The sequence below is a fragment of the Alexandromys fortis genome, unplaced genomic scaffold, assembly GCF_014885135.2.
Source record: "Alexandromys fortis isolate MF-2015 unplaced genomic scaffold, M_Fortis_MF-2015_v1.1 scaffold_35, whole genome shotgun sequence".
In the NCBI taxonomy this organism is placed as follows: Eukaryota; Metazoa; Chordata; class Mammalia; order Rodentia; family Cricetidae; genus Alexandromys; species Alexandromys fortis.
In genome coordinates this window covers 9,673,032-9,691,016 of record NW_026067913.1, presented here as the reverse complement: position 1 = coordinate 9,691,016, position 17,985 = coordinate 9,673,032, and the positions used below count along the sequence as shown (strand labels likewise).

At 42.0% G+C, this 17,985-nt stretch overlaps 1 protein-coding gene across 5 annotated transcripts in view; it reads right to left on the bottom strand.

The window, feature by feature from the left end:
• Positions 1-17,985, bottom strand: part of Hectd1 (HECT domain E3 ubiquitin protein ligase 1) — a 79,509-nt gene that overhangs the window by 8,002 nt on the left and 53,522 nt on the right. For 3 of the 5 annotated variants that reach the window (XM_050138827.1, XM_050138830.1, XM_050138828.1), the window contains exons 27-37: positions 14,278-14,411; positions 13,143-13,265; positions 10,759-10,915; positions 8,001-8,223; positions 5,693-5,747; positions 3,813-3,995; positions 3,210-3,417; positions 3,044-3,129; positions 2,749-2,876; positions 1,313-1,514; positions 111-248 (exon numbers count right to left, since the gene is read on the bottom strand). In XM_050138827.1, coding sequence (XP_049994784.1) covers positions 111-248; positions 1,313-1,514; positions 2,749-2,876; positions 3,044-3,129; positions 3,210-3,417; positions 3,813-3,995; positions 5,693-5,747; positions 8,001-8,223; positions 10,759-10,915; positions 13,143-13,265; positions 14,278-14,411 — 1,637 coding nt within the window. The remainder of the gene's footprint in view (positions 1-110; positions 249-1,312; positions 1,515-2,748; positions 2,877-3,043; positions 3,130-3,209; positions 3,418-3,812; positions 3,996-5,692; positions 5,748-8,000; positions 8,224-10,758; positions 10,916-13,142; positions 13,266-14,277; positions 14,412-17,985) is intronic. The other 2 variants (XM_050138829.1, XM_050138832.1) reach the window with 1 other exon arrangement.

Below are 17,985 nucleotides of genomic sequence, written 5' to 3'. Positions count from 1 at the left end.
AATTTAAAAGTTCAAAAAACCAAGTATAGCCAAACAACCCGGCACAGCATATTTTAACATTCTGTGAAAGCAACCATAACTGAAACCCCAAGGTAAGAACTAGATCTCACATGACGAGACTCGTCATCTGGGAAGTTGTCATCACAGAGCCACGTCCCCAAGTCAGTCCTCTGGAATTCGGCTGCCACAAGTGCGTAAAACTCCAAAGTGGGTCCCAAGCCAGTTCCTTCTTCTCCTAAAAATTCAACCTAAAAACAAGGATAGAATGGTAAAGAAATGTCACTTTGTAGGACATTTTGTTTTGTTTAGTTGGTGTTTTCTTCAGAGACAGGATTCTCTGTATAACTGCTCTAGCTATCCTAGGATTCGACTTTGTAGACCAGGCCAGGCTCAAATTCACGGAAAGGCGTGTGCCCCCACTCCTGACCATCTTTTAAATGAATCAGTTCTGTCGCACAGGATTCTGGGACTCTAAAGCCTTCGTTTCCCCCTGTGGACCATCAGGCACTGCGCTGAGCACTGTGCATGCTTTAGTTACTTATTCTGGAGATTCTATCTTATGACTCAGCAGAATAATCAAATCTCATCTTTCCATCAGAGGAAACCAAATCTCAACCATTTACTTGAAGCAAGGATAGGTTTTTTTTTCTACCTGGGTTTTATGACCAAACACCTAAATTCTACAGTTGTGACTTTAAGCAATCACCTTGGAGGCTTCTGAATACACTCTATCTGATGCAAAATGATAGAAAAATTTTCAGAAAAACTTAAATGATGTGTCAGGCAGTGGTGACACACACCTGTAATTATAGCACTCAGAAGGCAGAGGCAGGCTGGATCTATAGATAGCAACAGTAATAAAACCTTGCACATCTAGAGACTTACGACATCTGATGTAGCCAGTCTGTGATGGTCACATCCATGACAGGTCACTGTGTAAATGGGGTAAGACCCAGAAATGCCCACAGCATCATCCTGCAGTAAGTACTGCCAGCTGCTGCGGGGTCAACACCACCACACTTTAGAGGAGGCGATACTACAAAAGCACAGCTTAATGGAAGGGTAAAATGTAGCTAGCCAAAAAGAACCCATTGTGTGTTCTGCCCAGTCCAATGTGGTCAAGAAATAGGTCATAGCGCAGATGTTGATAATCAAGAGAGGAAGAGGGGAGGCATTCTGAGATGCTCTGCCTGGAAGAAAGGTTCTGCACAGGGGGAGGAAATCCTCTTGTTGTCTGCCATGGTTTACACCGTGAAGATAGCTTCCCTGGTTCCCATAAAAAACCAAAAAGCTTTACTTTCCATGAGGTTACCTCTAGAACTGATTTCCGATCTGCATGTATTTGCATGACATTCTCAGCCCACTCCATCAGGGATTCACCACGTGGGACTTTTACTCTTTCATGCTTGAGCCGACCAACTCTAAACTCCCCAGGATCATCTCGCCTCACACTGCTGGTGGTCCTTGTTCGCTCCACTGTGGCTTCTCGTCGATTCTGTAGCCACACTATTGCCCTGAAACACACCACCAAAATCCTTATATACTTAGACAGTGGCTAAGCCAGCAGCAGAAGGCACAGATTGAAGGGATGCTTTGCAATTGTTTTTAAATGTTGTTTGGAGACAGGCGTTTCCTGTATCTATTACCCGATTCCCAAGATTACAGGAACATAATGTGCTGCTGCATTAGAATCTCAAAAAAGTGTTCAGTCAGGTAGTTTATTTGGTTAAAAAAAAAAAAAAAAGGCGCTGGGCAGTGGTGACGCAGGCCTTTAATCCCAGCACTCGGGAGGCAGAGGCAGGCGGATCTCTGTGAGTTCGAGACCAGCCTGGTCTACAGAACTAGTTCCAGGACAGGCTCCAAAGCCACAGAGAAACCCTGTCTCAAAAAAGCAAAAAAAAAAAAAAAAAGGATTTGTGTGTGTGTGTGGCTGGATAGACAGCAGTGGGTGCTGGGAACCAAACTCTTATATTTTTGGTTGTGAGCCTAGCCTTTAACGGCTGAACCATCTCTCCAGTCCTAAAATGGGTATTTTAAGACATTAAAAGAATATTGTGTGTGTCCCCAAGTGTACATGTGGAGATTATAGGGCAACTCTCAGAAATCAGCTCTTCAATTCAGCCGCATGGGTTCCAGGGACTGAACTCAGGTCCTGGCATTCAGTGCCAATCATCTTCACCCACCGAGAAAAATATTTAACACCTGCAATACACACTTTCACATGTTTCAACCACTATAGGTAACCAAAGAGCTAAAGAGGAAGAAAAAAAAAAAAAAAAAACCTGCTCTTGTGAAGCTGTGGTCTAGAGGAGGGAGACAGGACAAAATCAAATCCGCTATACACGAGCCAGTAGAAAGAGAAAAGTCACCAGGTAGAAGACACAGGCAAATATTAACAATGTCTGCAAAGGATGGGGCTGCCGCTCAGTGACCAAGACCTTATCCAGCATTTACTGAGCCTGGGTTAGACTCTAGTGCACTAAATAAAAATGAAATACGATTTACCAGCATTCAGTTTGATTTACTGAGGATTTTGTAAGTTGCCAAAGAACTCTTGAGTGTTAGGAAATAGAAATTGATGCAATCCATGCTGTACCAACAAAGCGTCTGCATCCAAGTGAGCATGGACAATGTCCAAGTGTTGACAACCCTTCCCAGACACAATGCATCCCTCCATCAACCCGAGTAGCACACATGCATATTCTCAACTTCTATAATTCTAAAAACATCAAAAGGGTCACTTCCTACCTGGATGCACCAAATGCTGTACAGGTGAAATAAAGCTGTCTAGTTTCAAATGGAATCAAGAAAGGACACTTGCTGGTTAACTGTTCACACCAGTCTGGCAGAGCCCCACTCGCCAAAGCCAATGGTTCCTGTGGGTTAACAAACAACACCTTAGTGATAAGAGCATTAAGCGGAATCAATAATGAACACCAACGACTATGTGAAGTAATACTGCAGAGGAATGAGGATAATCAGAGGCAGAAAAGAGAGAAAGGCACACAAAGGAAGGCTCATCAAAGGTCACCCAGGCGATTACCTCGATCTGCTGTAAGATTTTTGTGGTGATTTTTTTACTAGTAAATTCATCAGGTGGAAAAGTAAACTGAGGCTGCTCATCACCATCTGCAAAGTTAATTAACACAATTAATTAAAAAAAACCTGTTTTTCAACTGATCTAGAAATTAAGAAGATTTCTTACGGACCTTCTTGGGATATTCTGGAGTAAGGGTCACTGGCAACTATATACAGAATGCGCAGGAGCTGAAGGACATCTTCCACTCCACATGAGTTCTGGCCGTTGCCAGCTTTCGCCTGAGGCTGCTCTTTTGTCAGATTAAGAATGTCGCTACTTTGAAGAGTAGAAATTGCCCCCTGGGTTAATCCAGACTTTGTTCCATGCTCGCAAAAATCCTGAAAGACAAAGAACACAATTAGCAATCAATCACTTTTTCAAGAAAACCATTCATTGTTCTTAGTATTAATATGATTGTTGAAATTTTTCTTATTTTTGAAATAACCATTTATCCCACAAGACAAAAAGCTTATTCAAAATCATTCCCACTGTCGAAGGAAATGAAAGCCCAAGCTTTGGTCCACCGCGATCCACAGCCCAGGGGCATCTGCACCTTAGCACTGACACATTAACCACGCCACTCAAACTCTCCAGATGCTCTTGCTGTTTCCTTATCTTCTTCGGTGCTGTGTTAGCACTCTACAGCACTGAGCTGTACCCTAGCCCTCGGTTCTAAAGCTAAAACAAAGCGCAAGCCATTCCCACTCAAACCAATACTTTAATACATATATACCTTATATGCGGCTATAAGCTGAGAACAGTTTCTGTTTTTCCTAATACTTTTATTAGTGCCGGTTAATTTCCAGTGGCGCAGGAAAGCGGCGTCTGCGTTCTTCTGCAGGTAGGTTATCAGATCATTCTTTGGTAGTTCATCAGTGCCAAGGTACTGTTCCACATGCTCTATAGACCAGCAGCCCTACGGCAGGAAAACCAAACAGTGGCCTCTCCCAGTAATGGGGTCTGTGATGTTTCCCATGCATTACAGACACAGCCATGAGATCATGCAGCTTAGTCTAACTTCAAGAGTTCAGAGCCAGTCTCCTTCCTCCTCAACTGTGATACAATCTGTTTTTTCTCCTTGGGTTGGTTTAAATAAGATGGCAGCCACAGACTCATATAATTGAAGGCTTACCTGCCTGGGAGTGGAACTGTCTGAAAGCTTTAGAAATACTAGGAAGTGTGGCCTTGCTGGAGGAAGCGTGTCATTAGGGGTGGGCTTTGAGGTTTCAAAAGCCCACAGCAGGCCTGATTTCTCTGTCTCTCTCCTCTCACCCTCGACTCTCTCAGCTCAACAAGTTTCAGAGGATAACAATATCAATAAGTGGCCCAGAAACCATTCTTTTCTTATGATATTTTAGCCAAACAATGTGGCTGCCTTTTGCCCTTGTCCTAAAAATCTGCCTAAGGCAAAACTGAGTTTTGGATTAACAGCAACGCAAAGAAGGACAATGTGCTGATGTAATTGGACTAAGGGGCCAAGGTCCAGCCCCAGCAAGGAGCAGGACGTGGCAACTCTGGGAACATGGCTCTGGATTTACAGTCAAAGCTACAAGAAAGGGGCTGTGCTCTCCCTCTCTGAAAAACAGCTGAGGCAAGGCATATGTCACGGGTGTTCCTGCAGGGAGGCCTAGAGAAGTCGCTCTGTGGAACTGTGAAAGTGAAGCCTAGATTGCCTTGGAGAAGCTACAATTGTAAGATACCTGCCAAAGAGAGCTGCTAACAGGGAGTGGACCTAGCCCGAGAGAGGTGTGCTGCAGTCAACAAAGCTGAAAGGACTTAGGGATCCGAAGGGCACATGGAAATACAGAGTCTGAGTTTGCCCAGCTGATATTTGGTCCTGCTTTGGTTGAGAAGTCCCTTATTTGGCTCTTAGCTCCCTTTTGGAATGGTAACATATAGTCTGTGCCATTGTATGTTAGAAGTATGCGATCTGCATTTTGATTTATACAAGGAGTTACAGTTAAGAGATTGCCATGAGTCTCAGAATATTTGAACTTTGGACATTTTATTTGGTTTTTCGAGACAGGGTTTCTCTGGAGCATTGGAGCCTCTCCTGGAACTTGCTCTGTAGACTAGGCTGGCCTCGAACTCACAGAGATCTGCTGGGATTAAAGGTGTGCACCAACACTGCCTGGCAAACTTTGGACTGTTTAAACACTGTTGAGACTCTGATGGATTGTGGGAACGTTTGAAGTTGGACTGAATGCAGTTTTGCATTATGTGGCTAGAAAGCTATGAGGGCCAGGGAATTGAATGTCTTCATAGGCTCGTAGATTTGAATGCTTAGTCATCAGGGAGTGGAGCTCTTTGATAGGAACAGACGTGTTAGGAGGTATGGCCTTAGTAGAGGAAGTGTGTAACTGGCAGTGGGCTATGAGGTTTCAAAAGTCCAAAACAGGCCCCTTCTCTCTCCCTGCTGCCTGCAGAACAGGATGAAGCGACCTCTCCAGCACCTCTCCCACCTGCTGCCATGCTGCCTGCTATGACGACACTGGAAACAAGCCCAGTCCTGTAAGAGCTGGCCATGGTGTCTCTTCACAGCAAGAAAACACTCACTAAGACACTCTTCACATTTTTCACTAAACTAGGCCCCATTGTGTAAAAATAACTTACCATTTTCCCATTTTCTTTTTCTTTATCAGAATCCTTCATTTCTCTATACATGATTCTAAACATGAAGACATTATTTAATTAATTCATAAGCCAAATATATACTTATTTCCAATAAAGATCTAATCTGAAAATATAAGTTAATGAGGTCATTCATTAGATATACATTTCATTAAACACTGAACTTGAACTCAAGGAGTTGTCGGCAAATATTCTAGCACTGAAGTCTATTTCCAACCTTACTCTTTCCAATGACTCTTACTGTATATCCCAAGTTGACCTCAAAACTGATTCTGCTGACGGTATTCTGCCTCCCAAGTGCTGGGATTATAGCCACATGACACTTGTATGGCTCAAAAAAGAATTTTTTAGACAAAGCATTCCAAAGAAAGCACACATCAACCAGGTGTGGTGGTACATGTCCAGTAAGTAAGTATGAGTAAGAAAGCAGGGACAGGAGGATCGTAAGTTCAAAAGCATCCTTTACTACATAGCAAGTTTGAGGACAACCTCTGCTATATGAGACTCCATCTTTAAAAAACAAACAAAGGACAGGTGGGGACTACACAGAAAAAGCTTGTCTCTGATGTGTTCCCCTCTGTGTGCCTTGAATACTACTGTGGAATAAAGAAACTGCCTTGGTCTGTTGATAGGGCAGAACTTAGGTAGGCAGGGAAAACTAAACTGAATGCTGGGAAAAAGAAGGCAGAGTCAGAGAGAAGCCTTGTAGCCCTGCTGAAGATGGATGCCAGAACGTCACATAAGGTAAAGCCACAGACATGTGGCGATACACAGATTACTAGAAATGGGTTAAATTAAGATATAAGTGTTAGCCAATAAGAAGCTAGAACTATTGGGTCAAGCAGTGTTTTAAATAATACAGTTTCTGTGTGGTTATTTTGCATCTGAGCTGCCAGGCAGCCAGGAAACAAGCGGCCTCCTAACATGTCTCAAAACAAACAAAAAGACCACAAATACATACATCAATTCTACAGTTTTCAATGTAATTTAAATTATTCGTATGTGCCACACTGGATGCACACACGCCACAGAACACACGTGGAAACCAGAAGACTGAGTCAGTTCTCGGCTAGAGCTCCGGTTGCCAGGCAGACGTGCCATCTCAACAGCCCCAAGTCTACAGAGCTTTTAATAATATGAATGCTCTATATACTAAGTGTTTTGACTTCTTTTAGTTACATAAATAAAATGAGGCAAAAAAAGTAATTTTTCTGTGACCAGATAGAAAGGCTAGGAATAACAATGATGAGAAATGCTTATCCTCTTTTTTTGTTATTTTTTTGAGACAGGGTTTCTCTGTGTAACAGCCCTGGCTGTCCTGGAACTCCTCTGTAGGGCAGGCTGACCTCAAACTCAGAGATCCGCCTGGCTCTGCCTCCTCAGTACTGAAATAAAGGCGTGTGTCAACAAACGCCACCCAGTAAGAAATGCTTATTTTCCAAGACAGCGAAATCAATTTTGAGTATCTGAGGTGATAAAATCACTGTACTTTCTATCTCAAAAATACCTATATTACTTTTATCAAATACTGTCTAGGATTATGAACTACTGAAAGATCATAAACCAAATTAACAAAAGTGAAATTAAGTGTTAATAATTTATTGTTTGTTATAAAATACTACTTACTTACTGGGTAATACACTAAACACTTGCTATGCCCTAGAAACGATTCACATGTGTTGTTAACCCATTAATTCCTCACAATTATGCTTCTTTTGTTTGTTTGCTTGTCTTTTGAGACAGGGTTTTTCTGTAGCTTTTGGTTCCTGTCCTGGAACTAGTTCTTATAGACCAGGCTGGCCTCGAATTCACAGAGATCCACCTGCCTCTGCCTCCCGAGTGCTGGGATTAAAGGCGTGCGCCACCACTGCACGGCTATGCTTCATTTCATAGATTTTAAAACTGAGAAACAAAACCGGTCAAATTTTGGGGGTACAAATTTGACCGCAAGCACACTAAACCAGTTGGGTCATTGACAATTATTTGTGGAGTAAATAGAGTAGTTTAACTTACTCCACAGAAGGAACAAATAAGGTACATTTACTATTTCTATCACATGCAATTGTAAAAATTCAGATAACACTGCTCTCAGCCCTCAGTCTATCTCCAAAGGTCCTTCTAGCTCTAAAGCCTAGCCATCCTACAGCTGCAGTCAGAAGCAGCCTTATTGGTCCCTGCAAAGCAAACAAGAAACAAATCTTGTCTGTTCCTGTAATGCACAACACAGAGACTCAACACTTTGTTGCTCATAGATAGTAACAAAGACTGCTGAAATATCAAAATCTCTTACGTGTAAGTGGGCTCCCAAATACGCCTAAGTTTATCTGACTTCACATTGCCATTACAAGACAGCTGAAGCAATTTCTGTACATAATAAAAGATGGTTGATCTGAAATTGGTAAGTGGCAATTCAACTTCCCGAGTTGTTCCAAGCCCAGTTACTTTCAGTGTGAGAGCCAATCGAGGGGATGGAGTGCATTCAACTTCTTCCAAGAGCTCCGAGTGCGGTGTTCCTAAAGATATGAAAGATGGGAAAACAGTCTCACACAGAGCACTGCACTAGGAGACCAGGCCACACATTCACTTAACAGCATCTACTTAGGACTCGCTGGCTTCAAGATTTACTTTACTTATTATTTCTGGTTTGTGAGAAAAGGTCTTATTATGAGGTTCAGGGTGGCCTAGAATGTGCCATACAGTCCAGCAAGTTCCAAGCTGGCCTTTGAACCCATGGCAATCCACTTTCCCGAGCCTCTCAGACCCGAGACAACATGATCCCTGACTGTCCTACTTGAAAAAGTAAAATATTGCTGGGCAGTAGTGGTGCGACCCCACCCCCACTCCTGCCCCGCCCTGAGACAGAGTTTCTTTGTCTAACAGCCTAGCTGTCCTGGAACTAGCTCTGTAGACCAGGCTGGCCTTGAATTCAGAGATCTGAGCACTACAGACTTTATTCCACTGTACTTTAATTGAAACATGGCCTGTCACTGAATACAGAAAGATGAACGTCCATCCACTCACTAGCATACACAAAGCAGTACATCAGGATAGGAACAGTACTGACAGAGCTGCCTGTGCTGCTTAAGTAACTGCTCTTCTACAAAGGGAGGACAGAGCATCTTATTCAAGTTGTATCTATCTTTAAGACATTAAATTAAAAAAATCTGTGAATCATAGGGAACAGTCTCTTTATATCAATAAAACCATAGTTAGCAACAAACCTTTTTTAAGGACCATGTATTAGAATACCTGGTATTTACTGGGACACAATCAGGTACCATGATATGAAAGTCTTAACATCATCTTTTTTTTTTAACTTCCTTGCCAAACAAGAAGCATCATTTTCTCCATGAAAGAGATGTGGAGATCCAGTATTACTACAAAATGAGTGCTCTTACAACACAGATATATTTTCTCGCTCTTCTTGAGATTTGAAGTTTTAAACCAAAATTGTCGCCTTTATTACTCCTGGAGGCTCCACCGCAGTCAGCTTCTTGCTGTTTTACACTTCTAGAGGCTGTGCATGCCCACATTCCTTAGCTCACAGCCCCCATCACTGACCTTTGCTTCCCTGGCACCACATCTCCTGTGGTTCTCATCCTTCTGCCTCATTCTTACAAGGATGATATTGGGCCCATCTAAAGGTGTTTAACTCGATTTACCTACAAAGTCTCTCTCCATGTTGGGGCAATGAGGTTTTAAGTTCCAGAAATTAAGATCTAGGTATTGTGGGTAGGAGGGGGCACATGAGGTACCTATCATACCCTAAAAAGGTGAAGCCATTTTTTTTTTTTTTTTAGTTTTTGTTTTGTTGTGGAGACAGAGTTTGATAATGCAGCCTAGGTGGGCTTGAATTCCACCTGTTTCTGACCCCAAATTTCAGGATTAAAGGCATGTGCCGCCACACCTAGCCCTATGAAAAAACTGTTAGCGGATGAAGTTGTCACCCAGGCAAACTGACTCTAGAAATCTTGAATGGAGAAGCAGATAGCTTTTCAAAGTTAACAGAATTTAAAACCCCACCTTTAAATAACACCTTGTTTAAAAGACTTTACAAATACAAACAAACAATGCTTTGTTAGAGATAAACCTTCTTGGCAGAGCACGTGAGTCTAGGTCCTAGGTTCAGTCCCTAAACATCCATATACACACACACCCACACCCACCCACACCCACCCACACCCAGAACAACTCTTCCTGGAGAAGTCCATATCCATTCTCTGAAATGTATCTTTCTTTCTAAACATCTTTCTTAGCCCCCATGCTAAAAGAAAAAAAATCTATCTTAAAGTATCTATTCTACTCCCTCCCCTTCTTTTCTCATTTGAAGGTTTTTTGATGTTCTTGTTTTGAGACACAGTCTCTTCTAGTCCAGGCTGAAGCTGGCTTTGAAGTTCTGATCCTCTGACCCTCAGTCATCAGCCTTCCATGTGCTGGTACCGCAGGTATGTTCCAATACACCCATCTTAAAATACCTTTAATAAAACCCCAACTCTGCCTGAGAGACACAGAGAGAAATTGTGATTGGCTTCTCTAAAATATCCGTTTTTGATTTATAGGCAGCTGTGAGCTGCTTGGTGTGGAAGCTGGGACTCAACCCAGATCCTCTGCAAGAACAGTGGCTGCTTGCTTTAAGGCTGAACCATCTGGGAGTCCCACCACCTTTCTGCATGGGTGCTGTGAATCCCAACAAGTCTTCAGACATGCAAAGTAAGCATTCTGCCAACTAAGACAGCTTTTTTTTAAACTTATTTTTTTTTAAATATTTACTTATATATGGGACAGGGAGGTGCCACAATTCCACATGTTGTGGAAATCATATGACAGTTTATTAGCTTTCTTCTTCTACCGTGTGGATTCCAGGGTTTGAAACCAGTTTGTCAGGCTTAGCAGCAAGCTCCATTACTCACTAAACCCTATCACTGGTCCCAACATCTATACAATTTAGAGTTTAAAAAGAATTTTTAATATTAACTTGCAAATATAAGCAGCACTTTACCTCACTGGTTACCAATTAATATTAGACCACACACTGAAATACACTGTACCTGGGGGAGGAATCTCCAGGTCAGTTGTCTGCTGGACATTCGTACGACCTGGTCTAGGATCAAAAGCAGGAACCAAGGCAGAAAACTGCCGCTTTAGCACGTAGTCGTCATCCCAGGTCCTGCGGCGTCCTCCCTTGGTTTCATACTCCTCTTCCTCCTACGGCAGGAAAATTCCACATACAATGACAACCTTATCCCTGAACTGACTTATGTCTACCAAATAAGACAGCCACAAGGTAAGTCATCCTTTAATTTTAAATAACATTTAGTTAGTTATGTGAAATTTTTATGTCTGTGTAGAGGGCAGAGGATAGCTTGAGGGAGCTAGTTCTCTCCTTCCAACATGTGAGTCTCAGAAACCAAATTCGGATTGTCAGGCTTGGTGGCTAGAGCCTCTGAGCCATCTTGCTGGTGATCTTGCTTTAGTTCTCTATGAGGATTGTACTTCCTTAACTTGAACTGAAGTAATCTCATACAAATGTGTAAAGACACGTATTTATTTATCAAATGTATACTGACCAGTGGTTACAAAATCTGTACCTGTGCTAATTTGACAAAGAACTATATTCAATGTCTATTTCCAGAGTTTAAGACCAGGCTGGTATACAGAACGCCTGTCAGAACAGGCTACAAAGCTACACAGAGAAACCCTGTCTTGAAAAACAAACAAACAAAAAGTTTTTTTAAAAAATATTTATTTATTTATTTATTTATTTATTTATTTATTTATTATGTATACAATATTCTGTCTGCGTGTATGTCTGCAGGCCAGAAGAGGACACCAGACCTCATTACAGATGGTTGTGAGCCACCATGTGGTTGCCGGGAATTGAGCTCAGGACCTTTGGAAGAGTAGGTAATGCTCTTAACCACTGAGCCATCTCTCCAGCCCCCACAAACAAAAAGATTTTACCTAATCTGAAAGATTCTATCTGATACTGAGCTAAAATCTATTTACAATTCCCCTCTTGTTTTGTTCTTTTTTTATGATTTACTTATATTTATGTGCATTGGTATAAAGGTGTCAGATCCCCTGGAACTGGATTTACAGTCATTTGTGAGCTGCTATGTGAGTGCTGGGAATTGAACCCAGGTCCTCTGGAAGATCAGTCAGTGCTCTTAACCGCTGAGCCATCTCTCCAGCCCCTGTTTTGTTCTTTTTAAAAGAAACAATTCTTTCCTGTCTACATTACAGTCTTTAAAATAAATTTACAATAGATCTCATTCTTCTCCGTATTTATTTTAGCTCCAAATAGTTTGTGACAGTTAGTATTAAGGGTATGATTTTAAAAGAATGAAATTCTTTTCTTTCTGTAGTTTAACACAGTTTCCTAAACAAATACAATCTCTACTTCCTATCTTTGATTTACAATTTGGTGGCATAACAATCAAGAAAAACCTGGGCAAAGTCACAGGCAACATTTTGTAGTACTTTTCTAATTTCCTATGAGTCTATTATTTTAAAATAAGTATTTTCTTAATGTAAATTTCATCTCATACTAGATGGATCACACAAAATGGATGAGTCACTGGGAGGCATTTTGAATTCCTACAAGACAAACAGATGAAAGTCTTAACTGTTAAATCAAATGGCACACATGCATACATACGCCTGTGTGACTTCAGAGTCGCTTCCGCTGAAAACTGCAACGAGTACTTAGAGAGCCAGTGTGGGGCAGCAAGGTAACTCATGCGCTGTAGTGAGAACTATGCCCACCTCACAGTGACCACTGTCCACTCAGGTCACCACCTCAAGGGGCTGATGAGATGACTCAAACAGCTAAGGGCACTTGCCACTAAATCTCATGACCCGAATTCAACTCTTGGGACCCACGAAGTGCAAACAGAAAATGTTTACCTCCTCTGATCTACACTGGGGGAGGGGTGTTCTATAAAGAGTAGAAAGGTAGGGATAAGGACTAGAGGGTGCTTTTCCTTTGTGTGTGTGTGTGTGTGTGTGTGAGAGAGAGAGAGAGACAGACAGACAGACAGACAGACAGGGTTTCTCTGTCCTGGAACTCACGCTGTAGACCAGGCTAGCCCTGAACTCACAGAGATCCACCAGCCTCTGCCTCCTGAGTACTGGGATTAAAGGTGTGCACCACCACCTGGCTGAGATGTCTTAATGAAAAAAGAAAGCATTCCTTCAACTACTACACACCTCAGCTGTTTTACTATCTGCTCATTTTTACTCAGAGCCCAAGATGAAGCAGTTTCACATAAGAAACTCACGGCTGCTCTACACCAGAGCAAATCCTGGATTCTCTGCTGGAACCTACACATCAGGGCAGTTGGTTTCAGGTGAAAGCAGCCCCTCCTCCTCTGGCATATGATGTATCCCGTGAATGTAAAAACACACGATGGGGCAGTAAATGTGGATGTACCTGCTCCCCGATAGGTCGGCTGCCTGCCCCAGAAGGAACCTGTGGCAGCTGTGAGGTGACAGCGTGGTGTGTCACATCTGAGCGGGAGCCAGCTCGACGCTGCAGGGATGGACGTCTCAGAATCTAAAGTTCAAAAACACCAAGAGACACATGTTTAATGATTTGATCAACATTCTTCATCCAGTCTAGCCCAAGAATAGCGTTACTTAAAAATCTTTCTCTTCTCTGGCCGATGAGGTGTTTGGGGCTTGCTTTTGTCGTGCACTGTGTACTGGTCTTCTAGTTTAAGGCACTTACATGCGTTCCTGTTTCCATAATCCTCGGGCTTGAACCCAGAGCCTTGCGTCTGCAGAGTGCACTCCACCACACTCACACCTCCAACCTTTCTAGTACCACTTTATTTTGAGACTAAGTTTTGTTATATAGCCCAGTCTGGCCCAGAACTTCCTAGGAATCCCAGGCTGCCCTCAATCTTCCTGTTTCAGTCCAAGTGACGGGACAACATGTCACCTGCCCCTATTTTCCATTCGCTGTTGCAATACACAATGAGAATACTTGGGTACCCTGGTATACATGGAGAGGTTAGAGGACAACCTGGAGGAATCCAGTCTCTCCTTCCTTTCACTGTGAGTCCCAGGGATTACTGAACTCAAGTCACCGGGCTTAGTGGCAAGCATCTTTCCCACAGTCTTGTGGGCTCAAGGCATATGCCATCTAAATGATACATATTAAAAAGTGTTTTTTAAAAGTTCCTCATTCCTGCCGGGTGGTGGTGGCACAAGCCTTTAATCCCAGCACTCAGAAGACAGAGGCAGGCGATATCTGTGATTTCGAGGCTAGCCTGGTCTACAGAGCAAGTTCTAGGAGAGGCTCCAAAGCTACAGAGAAACCTTGTCTTAAAATAAATAAGTTCTTCATTCCACTAACATTTTTTTTGTCATTTAATATTTTATCCCACCTATTTTATTTCTGAGACAACCTTTTATGCAGCCCAAACTAGTCTCAACTCCCCAAGTGCTGAGAACGACTCTGGATTTCTGATCTTCCTATCTCCACTCCCCAATGCTGGGTCAACAACCACCATGTCTGGCTTCTAACACCTATATTAGTGAAGGGAATGGGCGATTCTCTCTACCATAACCTCCTCGTATTCTTGGTCCTCCTGATTGTCATCTTCATTCTCATCATCTTCCTCATCAGGCTCGGGCAAATCCTCATCATCATCTAGCTCAGCTAAGAGAGTACTGGCACGACAGCTATCAAGAAAATCTAGGAAGGAAAAAAGCCAACAACCTTATTGTCAATACAATTAATAAACAACAGCAAGGTGTCTTTGCACCTGGGGTTGTACAAACTCAAGATAAAATTCAAAAGGCTCAAGCATAAAATGCCAGTTAATGATGCCACCTACATATCAACACATATAAGATAAGAATTAACAACGGAGACTAATCACAAGCATGGCAGAGAAAATGGATGACCACGAAGTGTATTTCAGTCTATAACAACCTACGAAAGGACACCCATGTGAATGATATTTAAAACAAGACAAAAATACATACAACCCCACCTTCATTCTCTGAGTGTTACTGGAAATATAATATGTGAAGAGTGCACTGGCGTCATGGATTCCACCCGTGAATATCTACTGAGCATACACTATGGGTGAAGAACTGTTATATAACATATATATAATTATAAACATAGCTAGAATGTCCAGAAGACAGAATTTAATAAATAAACGAACTAGTCAGGTGGTGGTGACACACACCTTAATGCACTTGGGAGCAGAGGTAGGCGGATCTCTGAGTGTTTGAGGCCAGCCTGGTCTACAGATCGAGGACCAGGACAGCAAGGGGTGTTTACACAGAGAAAACCTATTCTTAAAAACCAAAAATAACTAACTAAATAAATGGACTAATATCTATAAATATAAGCTTTTATAAAAAGGCCTTATGAAGACAAACAGAATTTAAGACAATCAAAAAGAATGAAGCTTAGAGCTGGCACGTTACTTAATGACAATGACGACTTAAGAATAGTATCCGTTTGTTACAAAGTAAGCATATCCCCTTCATCGTCTTCTTTCTTAGGGATCTCTCCAGTGCAGACTGGGTCATGTTGAAGTGATGGTGAATAGTATAGCTGTAATACAAGCACTCAGTAGGTGGAAGCAGGGGAATCATGACTTCAGAGTCAGCCGGAACTACAGTAAGCTTCTTTCAAAAACAAAACAAGGACCAGCAAGAAGGTTCAGTGTGTCAAAAATGCTTGACAGACAAGCCTGACAACCTGAGTCCAATCCCCAAAATCTGCAGCAAAGGGGAAAAGCTGAGGCTTGGAAGTTGTCCTCTGACCTCCACATACATGTATCACATGCACACACAAAGAATAATGAACAATATTTAAAAGTATGTATCAAATTTATATCATCCAACATAAAGACACTAACAAGCTGTTCTTTAAGACAACTAAAAACAAACAGCAGAATAATAATGAGGCTAAACAAGAGAAGTGTTTACTAGCTGTATAAAAGGAATACAAACTCTTTTCTTCTTTCTCTCTGTCTCTCTCTCTCTTTCAAGACAGGGTTTCTCTGTGTAACAGCCTGGCTGTCCTGGAACTAGCTGTTGTAGACTAGGCTGGTCTTGAACTCATAGAGATCCACCTGCCTCTGCCTCCCAAGTACTGGAACTGAAGGGGCGTGTACCACCACTGCCCGGAACAATGAATCTGTCATGTGACTAACATTTCTAGCACCTTGGTCTGCATCTTGAAAGGCATCCACCTGCAGACCCCAGGAGGGAGGGTGAGGTCACAAACTCAATACTAGAACTAAGTCAAGATGGAAATACATATTCCAAAAGGACATCAGATTATCCAAAAATATTTAGCAACTTGCATTTACAGACCTTAGAGACAAAAGCTTTTTAATCAAATTTCAGAAGTATCATGGTATTCTACTTAAAGAGGTAAACATTTTTTTTTTTTTTTCGAGACAGGGTTTCTCTATGGTTTTGGAGCCTGTCCTGGAACTAGCTCTTGTAGACCAGGCTGGTCTCGAACTCACAGAGATCCGCCTGCCTCTGCCTCTCAAGTGCTGGGATTAAAGGCGTACACCACCACCACCCGGCACATTTTTTAACAGTTAATATTATGACGCCAGTATGTGTCCTGTAATTATTGACAAGTCCCAGCACGACTGGCAACAATTTTAGCATCAGTGACATTTAAAAACATGGTGTGTCTTACAATCAGTGGTATTCTAGGTTTAACGTGTTGTATGGAGTAGCGGAGCTGTGTTCTGGCTCCTGCATGGCTAGCTTATGCCCCGAAATAATTACACAGAAACTGTATTCTTTTAAAACACTGCTTGGCCCATTAGCTCTAGCCTCTTATCGGCTAATTCTCACATCTAGATTAACCCATTTTTAATGAGTGTAGCACCATGAGATGGTGTCTTATCAGGAATATTCTTAACCTGCATCCATCTTGGAGAGGAGAGCTATGGCGACTACCTGACTCAGCTTTCTTTCTCCCAGAATTCTGTTCTGTCTACTCCACCCATGTAAGGGCTGGCCTATCAAAGGCCAAGCAGTTTCTTTATTAATTAACCAATGAAAGCAACAGATAGATGACACTCCCACATCATTAACGGACTATATTCCCCTTAGCATACGTGAGGGGTTATGTGGAATGTACAGGAGCTCTCACGAACATAACTGGCTCTTCAAAAAACAAACCCGTACACCTTCAGACTAGGTTTTCAGGCACAGACTCTTATCATCATCTACTGAAATTTTCTGATATTGCAGAACCACACTATGCCTCTCAGAGTAGAAAGTCTATGCTGCAACGATGTGACTCCACAGCACTGGAAGGCAATCTGAAGTCTGCCGTCACTCTTATCCTCCATGCAGGGTGACGAGCAGAGAGTCATTTTATCATCTAATACTTTTATTTTGTTGTTTGTTTGGTTGGTTTTGGTTTTTCAAGACAGGGTTTCTCTGTGTAACAGCCCTAGCTGTCTTGCAACTCACTCTGTAGACCAGACTGGCCTTGAACTCAGAGATCTGCCAGCTTCTGACTCCTGAATGCTGGGATTAAAGGCATGTGCCACCATTGCCTGGCCAACAGTCCTACACTTTACTTCCTTTCACACTGGCATACCCACAGCTGCCCCTTTTTTTTTTCGGGGGGGGGGGGGGGGGAGTGGTAATTGAGATGGAGTTTCTCTGTGTAGCCCTAGCTCTCCTAGAACTGGCTCTGTAGACCAGGCTGCCTTAAAACTCAGAGAGAATTGCCTGTCTCTGCCTCCCAAGTGCTGGGATTAAAGATTCACAGCCTCATTAATTTTAGGATTATCACTACCATGAACAAGAACTCTTGCAAAGGACATGAGTTCAGTCCCCAGCACCAGTCCCCAACCGCCTGGACCTCTAGCTTCAGGGGATCTAACATCATGTATTCTGAATTCCATGAATACCCATATTCGTGTGTGCATACACATGTACAAAGAAAAATAAATCTTAAAATTACTGCACTAACAAATGAGGGGGAAGGGACAGAGTCTCCATGAAATTAACTACCTCAAAGAATTTGATATAAGATATAAGACTCTGATAAAATAATCACCAAATTTTGCACATTTAATTTACAAAACAAGAAATTAAGAAAAATGATTTTCATTAAAATAAAATCATATCAAATCTTTGGCTTAGAAGAGACAATATTATAGGGAAAAAAAGAAACCCTATTAAAGAAGTGTACAGTAAAAAGTATTTAAAATATATCTTTATATAAACTCTTTTTTTTTTTTTTTTTTTTTTTTTTTTTTTTTTTT